Source organism: Lemur catta, chromosome 14, assembly GCF_020740605.2.
Source record: "Lemur catta isolate mLemCat1 chromosome 14, mLemCat1.pri, whole genome shotgun sequence".
Lineage (NCBI taxonomy): Eukaryota > Metazoa > Chordata > Mammalia > Primates > Lemuridae > Lemur > Lemur catta.
The window spans coordinates 49,551,212-49,563,997 of NC_059141.1; the positions used below are offsets into that span (position 1 = coordinate 49,551,212).

The 12,786-nt window shown below is 33.8% G+C and overlaps 1 protein-coding gene across 4 annotated transcripts in view; it reads left to right on the forward strand.

Moving 5' to 3' along the window:
• Window positions 1-9,649, forward strand: part of P4HA1 (prolyl 4-hydroxylase subunit alpha 1) — a 74,804-nt gene extending 65,155 nt beyond the window's left edge. For 2 of the 4 annotated variants that reach the window (XM_045569182.1, XM_045569181.1), the window contains exons 12-15: window positions 3,320-3,385; window positions 6,300-6,368; window positions 6,871-6,967; window positions 8,297-9,649. In XM_045569182.1, coding sequence (XP_045425138.1) covers window positions 3,320-3,385; window positions 6,300-6,368; window positions 6,871-6,967; window positions 8,297-8,367 — 303 coding nt within the window. In that variant the 3' untranslated portion in view covers window positions 8,368-9,649. The remainder of the gene's footprint in view (window positions 1-3,319; window positions 3,386-6,299; window positions 6,369-6,870; window positions 6,968-8,296) is intronic. The other 2 variants (XM_045569183.1, XM_045569184.1) reach the window with 1 other exon arrangement.
• The last annotated feature ends 3,137 nt before the right edge of the window (window positions 9,650-12,786 follow it).

Below are 12,786 nucleotides of genomic sequence, written 5' to 3' on the forward strand. Positions count from 1 at the left end.
CTGACTTAGAATTCTTGATAAAATTGGACAATGCAGAGACGAACACAGAAGCCCAAAAGTCAGGGCCAAGTTGAGAAGAGAATTCAGAGCCTCCTGAGTAGAGTTTGGTCAAAGAGAAAATCTTTGTCAACATATTAATTCTGTTCTTTAGCATTAAAATTTCATACCCTATTTGGAATCTGTGGAAACATGGTATAATCATAATAGATATCCTGTGAAGCCTTTTTAGCAGTAAAAGAAACACCTAGATACCCAATAAAAGTATTTAAGATACTTTCAAATGCATTGGTGAGCCTGGAAGAAAGTAAAGGATATTCCCAAGGGCACAGCGAACAAAGATAGAAAACTTAGGAATAAACCTAGAGAGTTAAGGAGGACAAAAAAGCAGAGGCTGGAGGCATGTGCCTCCAGGAACCTAGAGCTTTGGGGATTAACAGCTCTGTGAGAGGACCTGCCATAATGTAGATAGCTGAACCCAAGACCCCTGCATAAAACTTAAATCTCCAGAAGGATTACACCTTCAGTGAGATAATGGGTCTGAAAATAATCTGCTTTGAGGCTGGAACCTTATAAAGAGCTGTTTCCATCCTGGCTGGGGTGTAGTAGGTATGGGGAACTGCTTCTGGGAGTTTTAAAGCATGGGCCTGCCTTCACATAAATCTGGAATTTGAATTTTTACTACCCTGGAAGAAGAGAAATTAATTTAAAGTGGTACAGTTTGGTGTAGTGTTCCTTGATACCTGACAGAAACAAACCCATACCCTCCCTGAAAAGAAACATCCTATTTCTACACCTCAGTTAAATATGAATTCATATTTTTAAAAAATTACTAACTGGTAATAAGAAACCGTTGGTGAGACTGAAGCAACCAACAGATTTAGACATCCCCAGGATTTTAGAATCTGAAATTATCAGATAAAGAATGTAAAATAACTATATAATATTTAAAAATAAAAAATGGGACAAAAATAACCTCTTGAAATGATTTGGCATATTCGAAAAATAAGCAAAGGGAAGTGCTAGGCAGAAAAAATTGTTGAAATGTAAACTGTAATGGTTAACTTAGAAACAGACTGGAGTAGTGAATTGGCCAATAGATATGAAGAAGTTACAAGACTGCATTTTGAGAGACAGGAAGATAAAAAATACAAAGGAGATGTAAAGAGACTGGAGAGTAGAAAGCTTAGAGGATAGGTAATATTAAAGCAATTCGTAAAAAGCGTATGCTTGCCAAGTCCTCTTGGCATAAGACTAATAATTATTGGTCTCTTTTTTATATCTTTAATATATTCAGCTATAAATTATAGCATTACCAAATCTTAATTAACTTAAACTTTATCATAATTACATAGAACTCTAAGGAATGTGCTATATATCTCCACAAAGTTCTTAATCTATTACCGTTATTCAATAAGGGTGTTCTTTTGAATGAAAACATTGACTGTATTGTATTACAGCTCTTTGCTGGCTTAATTCCAAAGTTCTAGACTCTTTTTCTATTTTCAGTCTCTTTTCCTTCTTTATTCAGTTATTGAAAAAAAAATGTGAGAGGGTCTTTAATGATGTGAAAGACCGTACAGTTAAAGCCCTAACATTACAAAATGAAATTGCATTTTTTTTAGCTTTTGATTTTGAAGTAATTATCAATTCATAGAAAGTAGCAAACAAATGCACAGAAAAGTCCCATGCACCTTTCACCTAGTCTTCCCCAATATTAATATCTTGCATAACTACAGGACACTATCAAAACCAGGAATTTGGCATTGGCACAATCCATAGAGTTTATTCATATTTCACCAGGTATACTTGCACTCCTTTCTATGTGTGGCTTTGTGCAGTTTATTACACATGTAGCTTCTTGTAACTACTACCACAGCCAAGATAGACCACTGTACCATCACTACAAGTTTCCTTTGCAGTACTGCCTTATAGCTGTATTCAGCTTCCTCCTCCTGTTCCTGCTAGTAACCAGTATCTGTTCTTCTTTGCTATAATTATATTATTTCACAAACATTATATAAATAGAATGATATAGTATGTACCCTTTTGAGATTTTTTTTTTTCACTCAATATCCCTTGAGGTTCATCCAAGTTCTTGTGTCTATAGTGTATTCTTTTTATTGCTGAGTAGTACAGATTGAGTATCCCTTTCCCAAAATGCTTGGGAGGTCAGGTGCTATGGCTCATGCCTGTAATTCTGGCACTTTGGGAGGCTGAGATGGGAGGATCACTTGAGGCCAGGAGTTCAAGACCAGTTTGAGCAATATAGCAAGACCCTATCTCTACAAAATATTAAAAACATTAGCTGGGTATGGTGGTGTGCACCTGTAGCCCCAGCTATTTGGGAGGCTGAGGCAGGAGGATCACTTGAGCCGAGGAGTTTGAGGTGTCCAGTGAGCTATGATGATGCTACTGCACTCTAGTCTGGGCAACAGAGTGAGACCCTGTCTCAAAAAAAAAAAAAAAAACCCAAAAAGCAAAATAATTGTGAACAGAAGTGTTTTGGATTTAGGATTTTTTTAGATTTTGGAATATCTGTATACATAATGAGATATCTTGGGGATGGGACTCAAGTCTAAACAGAAAATTCATTTATGTTTCATGTACACATAGCATGAAGGTAATTTTGTACAATATTTTTAATAATTTTGTGCATGAAACAAAGTTTGTGTCAAGTACTTCTGTGTGGAATTTTCAACTTGTGTCATGTTGGCAGTCAAAAAGTTTTTGGCTATTACAAATAAAGATGTATGCAAACTTCTGTGTGAAAAATACATTTTCATTTTTATGGGATAAATGCCAAGAGACTATATTGTATTTTAATTTAGATTTAAATATCTAGATATGAATTCTCTAGCCTTACTAAAGTGCTGACTGTCCAAAAGACAGTCATAATAGCAATAAATACTTGAATGGTTCGTGAGTTCAAAGTAAAATATCAAGGCAAGTTTTTTACCCACAGAGAATAAGCTTCATGAATGTAGCTAAGAGGTGGCTCTCATGTCCTGCTTTTCGGAAGCAAAAAATTACAGGTGTTGATTTTTTAAAAATCTGTACTTAGGAGATATTGGCTCTCATTTGTTCAGGCTAACAAATCTGTTTTTTTACCCCCAATGGTCTTTTCAAAAATATCTGGTATACAAGTTAATTCAACAAGCTTTTGAGTGCCTGGTGTATATAGTACACTGGATATTATTAGGGAACATTTTGGGGCTGTTTTTGACATATTTTTCAACATATTACTACTGTGTATAGTTGCCACTGGAGTATTTGCATTACTGAATTTTACACCATTGAATTCATTGTGTTTTATTCACAGAAAGATGAGCCAGATGCTTTCAAAGAGCTGGGGACAGGAAATCGAATTGCTACATGGCTGTTTTACGTAAGTTATGGCTAAAATTTTTATTTTAAGTTGGGACTTGATCACATAACTTATTTTGATGTGTTCAGTTAAGTTTGTTCTGTGTAGCTCTTATTTAGCATCCTAGTTTAAAGTTTTTACAAGTAAAGGTGTTAAGAATATTTTTACATTTGTAGCTTTTTCAGATTGTAATATAGATGTTCATTGTAGAAACTTTTTTAAAAAAAACCTGAAGAAAATTAAAATTATTGAATTCTACTTGGATACAATCATTAATATTTGGGAACATGGACTGTTTAGTCATATATATGTATATAAGAATCTCTATAGTTTTATTTGAATTTCTATGTGTATATACACATTATTTTAGTAAACTTTTCTGAATTAAATTTTTATTGAAGTATATCACATATCAGAAGAGTGCACAAATCATAAGTATATAGGTTTATTGATTTTCACAATGTGAACAGATCTGATGTAATCAGTACTCAGATCAAGAAATAGCACAACACCCCAGAAGCCCTATCAAAAGAAACCACGCTCATTGTTTAAAGTTTCAAAACAGTATTAATTTTAAAAATTGTATATTTATACATACAGAAAAAAGTTAGGTTTTGATCATAATATTTGTTCAGTTATCTATTGCTATGTAACAAATCTCCCCAAAACTGAATGGTTTAAAATAATCTTTTAAAATTATTTCTCATAGTCATGAGGTTGACTGGGCTAAACTCATGGTTCCTGCTCCAGATTTGTCATATATTTGCAGTCAGATGTCTGGCACTGGGGTCATCTTGAAGGCTGAAGTTGAGGCTGGCTATTGGCCAGAATACCTAAATTCTGGCCAATCCATGTGGCCCGCGCTTCCTCACAGCATGGTGACTGGTTTGCAAGAACAAGCATCCCAAGAGAACAATGCAAAAAGTACATGGCATTTTTATGACCTACCCTCAGAAGTCACAGATATCATTTCTGCTGTATTCTGTTACAGCAATTATAATACAAAGTTCTGCCCAGCTTCAAGGGGAGGGCATATAGACTGTACTTGACACAAATGTCAGTATCAAGTAAAAAGAGCATGTATGATGGGGCATATTGAGATGTATTATATTTGGAAAATATAGTCTACTGTAATGTTTTAGCCTTTGTTGACTTAAAAAGATGTATTTTATATCTACACTTAATTTTGCTGATTTCATTTATCTTTCCAACCCTTTCCCCCAGTTGAATTATATAAAACGGTACCTCTTTTTCCTATCTGTAACGTCTTACTCCCTACCAATGTCTCTTTACTCAGTCTTTTTCTCTCCCTGCCACCTTCCATTTATCTTTTCTCCATTCCTCTTTCTCAAACCCTTCCCTTTTTCCCTTCTTCCCTTTTTCCCTTCTCCATATCCATCCCTCCGTGTCTCCAACCCACCTTCTCACTCTCCTACCTTCCCTCCCTCCCACCTGCCCTCCTCATCACTCTTCTTCCTTCTTCATTTGCATCCCTCTCACAACTCCATCTTGTTTCCAAAAGGATGTAAAGTACATTACAAAGATTCATATAAAATAAAAATGAGAAATACCACAAAGGGAAATGCAGGAGAGAAGTTGGTACAGTATACATACAGATTCATGCTGTGAAGGCTTGTGCGTTTTCTAGTGGTGAGCTCTCCATAGAGGTGGTACCAATAAGTGTGATATGTTTGTGAAATACGTTTGTCAGACTTTTTGATCTGTGCATCTTTCACTTATCAGATCAGCACTTATTGTGGCTTTAATTTACATTTCTCTTATTAGAGAGTTGAGCATCTTTTCAGATGTTTAAGAGCCAGTAGTGTTTCCTTTGTTTCTGTATTCCTATGTTTCTGTTTCTCATATTTCTTTGTGAATATTAATGCTATATTATTTGGTCCACTATCCATATATGTTAGATTATTTGACTGTTAGATTATTTACTATTTCCCCTTCTTAATGTATCCTTCCTGTTTTCCTGAAATAGGTAGCATTTTAATTAAATTAGTATTCATTTTTCCAATATTGAAATATGATTCCAAAATGGAATATAGTATATTATATAGTATTATGTATATAATATGTAGTATATATTATAGCTCGACTGTGTGCTCCATTTATATCCATAAAAGTCATGCGTAACTTTTAAATTTCTCCAAAGTTAATGTTTTCATTGCTTAAAAGCTCTTAGCTCATTATTATTTATCATATATTTATCATTGTAAAATGCCCGTCATCTCATTTAATGCTTTTTATCTTGCTTTAAACTGTCTCTCATATTAAGATCATAACTCTGTTTTCTTTGGGACAGCATTTGTCACAAATCTTTTTGTTTTCAGTGTTTATAAGTCACTTGTTTTAGATGCAACTCGTTGATACACCATATGGTTGGATTTTGCTTTGTGATATGATCTGAGTCTTTCTATACATTCTCCTCATGTCACTTTTTAAAATCTTCACTGTATGATCTGTTTCCCTTGCTTTGTTTTGTGCATGCGCTTCTTCAGTTAATTTAGGTTTTTATTCTGGGTTACTTTATGAATGTAACTTTATGTAATTCTTTAATCTTCTCATTTTTAGTTAATAGGTATTTATTCTCTACCATGAGAAATGATAAAACTTATTTTAGGTTATTTTTATTTTTCTCTTGGTGTTTATTTTGTGTAGATTTATTTAAATATTTATTGAAAATATTTATCCCCATTTCCCTTCCTTTTTATTAATCATTCCTTTGCTTTTTGTAGTATCTTACTTACATATATAAATGGCATTTTGTTTTATTTTTGAAAAACTGAGTATTATGCACAAACCCTGCTATGTAAGCACAAGTTCATATGTTCCTAATATTCTAGTAGTCAATATCACATCCTCCTTACAATAGCATGTTGTACTTTGTTCTACCAGCACTTTTGATAATACTCTCTGTGTCTTATAGATGAGTGATGTGTCCGCAGGAGGAGCCACTGTTTTTCCTGAAGTAGGGGCTAGTGTTTGGCCAAAAAAAGTAAGCTTGGTTTATTATTTTTATTTTTTTGGTTTGTAAATTTTTCCCCTGAGGAAGAGATACCCCTGTATTTCATGGTCTAATTAATTATATTTTTAAAGGTAGTATTCTCAAGTACTACATTATCTCTAGGTAAAATTTTGGGTATTTTCATGGCACAGTTTACCATGAGTACTTAGAGGTGATGAGCAACCAGGGATTAGTATTTAAACGTTTTCATTTCTGAAATGGATTCCATATGATGTTTGCATCTGGACATTACAAGATTTTTTTGCTTTGTATTGGCGGATACTCTTTTTGTCAAGGAGTTTTGTGGTATTAACTTTTTCACATGATCAAGAACAGTTTTTAAAATGATATCACATTTTAAAAATTATATTAGAGGAAAATATAATACTAATACTGCCATACAAGAGTCCTTCAGCAGGAACAGAAGAAAATTTAAGTACTGCAGAAAGCAATAACCTGACATTTGGGGATAATTTTGAATTGTTCTCCATAGGGAACTGCTGTTTTCTGGTATAATCTGTTTGCCAGTGGAGAAGGAGATTATAGTACCCGGCATGCAGCCTGTCCAGTGCTAGTCGGAAACAAATGGGGTAAATATTTCTTGTATGAATAGAATTTGTGGTTTTTGTCTCATATTTTGAAACTATTATAATCTACATCTTAAAACAGCTCCCCCAGATTTGCATAATATGACTTTAACATTGTATGGGATTCAGCCAAGTTTCTGATGTTAATATAAATTTGCATTCAATATATCAGAATTTATGACATTTTATTTTTAACTCTGTTTCCACTTATTAAGAAACATTGGCTCAAAATTGAATGAGACAATTTTCTTCTCAGAGGATTAACAATCTGATTGAGACATACTAATGGATAAATTATAGTGTAATACATATTAATACAAAAACATACACAGAAGATAGTGACTCCTTAAGTTTGGGAAATCTTCAAAGCCTAATTTTTAAATTTGGTCCTGAAGATAGAACAGTCGTTTTCCAGGCATGTTAGGGACCAGGGCCAGGACTAGTGTGAGACTAGAGTGGCACCTAAGGTACAAAATTTAAAGAGGCTACTCAGGGTCATGCAAATGCAGGATAGGCCACATTAATAAATATTAAAACTCATTTCAAATGTTTCTTTTAACCTTTTTTTTTAATTAGCTCCATATGTCTATTTCATTGTGTTTCTAGCCATATTGCAAGTGCTTAATTAGCCACATGTGTCCAAAGGTTACTGGATAGGACATAGCAAGATTAAGGAGTGAGTGAGGGCTGATCAGCTCCTCTGATGCTAATAGATTCAAAAGACATTTAAGAAAATAGACGGGATTTGGTGAATAAAGATTGCATGCAAGGGTTGAAAATGGTAAAAGAGGAGTTAAGGTTCCTACTTGAGAATTTTGTATCGGTTGATGCCATTGATTGGGTTCTATGATACTAGAAATGAAGGAATAGAAAATTAATTTCTTTTGGGATATATTTTACATGGGATACATTTTTTAAAAGCATCTTGGAAACAATGAGCATATAACATCAGTGACTAATCACAAAGTTGCTCCATTAAGAGTGGAGAGTTGGTGTTCATTATTGAAATGTCTTTGTATGTTGGGAATTGTACTTTGAAAACAGATAAAATGATGTTCTGCTATCTCTGTACCTGTATCTTAATTCTATTTATGTCTCATTTCAAGCCTCACATTGAACATTGGAAATTTAAGAAATGTACATAGACTTTTAAATATACATACACATGTTGACAGAAACACTTAGTCAAGTTTTTAAGTAGCATCTGCCTTTATCTGGTTTTGGTCTTGAACCTTTAGCCTGTGTTGAAACTTTGTTATAGATCTATCTTTTAGAAGCTAATTAAATAGTAATTAGATTGAGGGGAATTAATATATTTTTTTTCTCTCATAGTATCCAATAAATGGCTCCATGAACGTGGACAAGAATTTCGAAGGCCATGCACCTTGTCAGAATTGGAATGACAAACAGGCTTCCCTTCCTCTCCTGTTGTTGTACTCTAATGTGTCTGATACACACATTTCCTAGTCTTAACTTCCAAGAGTTTACAATTGACTAACACTCCATGCTTGATTCAGTCATGAACCTCATCCCATGTTTCATCTGTGGACAATCACTTTGTGGGTTTTTTTCCTTTTAAAAGTAACATTAAATCACATTATATATATAAAACCTTAAAGTTCAGTTGTTATCACAGAAGACAAGGCAGAGCTTAAAATGAGGAATTTTTGTGTTATATTTTAAAGAACTTTTTGGTTGGATAAGAAATATAATGTAAGCATCCAGTTTTAGTATTTCACTACATCTCGGTTGGTGGTAGGCTAGAATGGGCCATGTGATAGGAAACACATGCCTTACAATGTATATCTAGGTATTATGTTTACCTAGCCTTACTCTGTTTATTTTCTGGATCTGCCTGATAATCTAGGACTCGAATCTGGGTTCCCTGCAATGTTTGCTCTTCCATACGATATTCTAAGTTGATTTTTTTTTCTCCTAAGTCCTTTTTCAAATTTACCAGTCCCTCTCTATTCTCTCAGAGCTCCTCTGTGGTGAATTTAACCTGTTTGAGTTAAAATACTTCAATTTAAAAAAAATTTTTCTTTTAACAAAGTCCTCTGTAACAATACTGGGCCTTCTTAACCAAAACACTCATCACTTAATCTGTTTCTTTCACCTTTTTGTCCAGAAATTTTGCCGTTTTTCTTAGTGCTAATACCTTGCCTCTTATTCCTGCTACAGCAGGGTGGTGATATTGGCATTCTCATTAAATAAATATTGTGCCTTAGGAGACTGGAAGTTTAAAAATGCACAAGTCCTTTCAATGGTCCCTTTCAATGATGAGGGAAATTGATTTTTAAAAGGTAGTCTTTTACTTAAGAAGCCAAAATGTTTGTTTTTTTTTAAATTCTGAAATGTGTTGTGACAATAATGACCTATTTATGATCTTAAATCTTTTTAAAAAAATGTTTTCCGTGTGGTGTTTTTTATATTTAAATCAATGTATGACGTAGAAATAACGGGTTAATTCTAATTTATGTTATTTTTTTACCTAGGACTTAGGTTTATACTGTTTTCACTCACACTAATGTCAGTCACGTGGTTAGAGAAGAAAAATTTAGGGTCTCTGAAGTTTCAGATATTTAATTAAAATGTGTTTCCTTCAAAGAGCCTATAATTACACTATGGTTTGGGGGGTTATTACAATAATGGTACTTAAGACTGTCTCCTATTAAAATATATGGTGTGATATAAAGCTGAACTTAATGAAGTATGTTAATTGATCCTTTAGACTAACTTTTTACATTATTTATGGTGAATCCTAGTTCACATAAGGGCTCTTTACCCTTTGTGCAGTATTTAAATTTTTAAGGAAGAATTTGGCTTATTCTCTGGAAGAGTAAATATTTTTACCTTTTTTTTTGAGACAGGGTCTTACTCTGTTGCCTGAACTGGAGTTGCAGTGTGTCATCATATCCCACTGCAGCCTCAAACTCCTGGACTCAAGCCATCCTCCTGTCTCAGCCTCTGGAGTACCTGGGACTATAGGAACACACCATCACACCCAGTTAAATTTTTTTTTGTAGAGACAAAGTCTTGCTATATTGCTGAGGCTGGTCTTGAACGCCTGGCCTCAACAGATTCTCCCAAAGTGCTGGGGTTACAGGCATAAGCTACTGTACCAAGCCTTTACCTATTTTTAAAATGAACTGTGAAGTCCTTTTCTTCCAACCACCCTTTGTTCCAACACAGGTATTTTAGAAATACTTCCATTCACTCAGATTTTATGACCATAGTTGTTTTTTTTTTTTTCCCCCACTTTCGTGAAGATTAGATGGAAGCAACAAATTCAGAAGTATAGAAAATGGGGGTTCAAAGGATGGAAAATAATATTGCCATATGTTTTAACAAGTAGAATAAAAATAGCTATTTCAGCAGGAAATTACACATTTCATAATCTTACAAATTTCTTCTTTATATTCTACCTAGAACCTCACATGGGAAGTGGTAAACTCTTCAGAGTTAGATCTTATAGAAGCCTCCAAAGTTGCATAATCACCAATGATTTTTCTTTCCAAATGGAAAGAGGGTGGTGGAATCCAATATGAAGCTTTAGGTCCAGTTGTTGCGATTTTTTTTTTTTTTCTTTAATGCTGACCTTTCAAGTAAGTGAGGGCTGGAACTACCCTGGAAAATGTGGAAACTGGTTTCCTCACCAACCCTAAGTCTTTCCTTCAAGATTGGAAGTTCCATCATTCACTAACTTTAAATATGGAGTTACCTGAAGTGCCCACCAGAACATCCTAACAGTGGGGTAATAAATGTGATAACTAGGCAATAACCTAGTAACATTATAAAAAGAAAAGCGAAGGGACTTAAGGATTCTTTGAAAAGCTAAATGGTAAATGCAATGGTGAAAGAAGCAATAAAACATCTATTTCGGTGAACATACAATAAAGTGGTTAATACAGTGTGAGAAGGTTGAAGAATTATAAATAGTAAATCAGCACATATGTCATATAAACTAGTGTGTGTGTATATATATGAATGAAATCTTATTGCTGCTTAGGAGAATTTAAATATCTTTACATAGCCATGGGTTGACTGCTATATGTAAATCCCATACCACTTAAGTCCATATAGCTGACAAATGAACAATTTATGTGCCAGAGCCCCATGGGCTAAAAACAGTTGAATGGGTTCCTGTTATTAAGAAACTTACAATATACTACCAAAACACAATCATGATTTAATAATTATAAGTCACTGAAGAAGAAATAGAATTATGAAATAAAGATTGCTAGGAGAAAGCAGAATGGAAAAATGACATCTTAGTCCAGATAGCCAGCATAACAAGGATCAATCTCTTCTCTTGGCAGCACTTATTTCTACTATAGCAAAAGTTGGTGTTTTAGAAGGAATATTGGGTAACTTAGGGAAAAAGGAATTAACAACAGAGTACCATAAATTACCAGATTTGTCAGAATAAAATAGGTTTCATATTCCTGTACTCCTAAGGTCCTTGGTTATTATTCCACTACATTGATGGTGTTTTGCAAAATTAACTGTAGTAGACCAATAAAGTTCTTGGCTGCTTGCTTTCTTAAATTTGAAGACTTTAAAGATTACTTTCTTTGTAAATGTAGCCTTCAGTTAATTGTAAATTTTGAAGCAGGAAAACTGATAAGGCTGCTTTACTGTTAATTTTTAAAAACAATTCTCAAACTTAACATCTGCTTGTACATATGTTAAGTAAAAGAAACCAAAAGAAGTAGAAATCCTCCTCCTCCTGCTTTTTGAGGCCTTGTTGCACTTCCAGTGCAGCACTATTCTGTTGAAATTAGTTATGTGTCACTTAACAACAGAAATGCGTTGTTAGGGAACATCATAGAGTGTACTTACACAAACCTAGATGGTATAGCCTACTGCACACCTAGACTGTATGGTCTAGCATATTGCTCCTAGGCTATAAACCTGTACAGCGTGTTACTGTACTGAATACTGGAGGCAATTGTAACAATAAGTGTGTATCTAAACATAGAAAAGGTACAGTAAAAATACAGTATTATAATCTTATGGGACCCCCATCATATAAGTGGTCTGTCACTGACTAAAATGTCATGCAGCACATGACTGTCGTGTTATACAAAGCAGGATAATCACATATGAAATAAGCTATAAAATCTGAAAAACGAAAATCCTATTTTATCGTTTGGTCTTTCCAATTCATAATAAGCCTATTTCTAATATAAATCTGTTTTAGGCTGAGCACTTTTAAAAATTCAGGACATTTTAAATACGGAGTGATGTGTATTTTTAGGGAGGATTGTGTCTCAAGTCAGCCTTTTCTTAGAAAAGGCATTCACTTACAAGTTCACAAAGCATCAGAATTATTGTAATATCTACTTTTAAAGTCATAAGTGGAGTTGAACATTGCAATGTAGGTTTTACATGGGTTTAGATACATCATGAGTTAAATCATGTCATGTCAAATAACTACTACATGATGGTTAACTTCTAATATCTTTTGATACATGTATAATAAATTGCATTGAAATTAAGTCTTAGAAGGTGAAAAAACTTACATGATAGTTGAATTTAGTTATGTTCTATTTTTACTTCTAACAGGCAAAAAATTGAGGTTCTGTGACATGAAACACCTTTCAGATTTATGAGATAGCACTATCTTTCCCATGTCCTTTTTTATGTTTGCAACTATGGGGAAAATAGTCCATGGAAAGTTTAAGTAAGGTAATAATAAAAGTGCTCTGAAACAGTGTGAGTTGTAGATGAGCTGCCATGGGTTTTCTTATTGGCCCACCATGAGATAAAGAGCTTACATCAAAAGGAAGATATCAATTAAGTACACATTATTTAGTTGA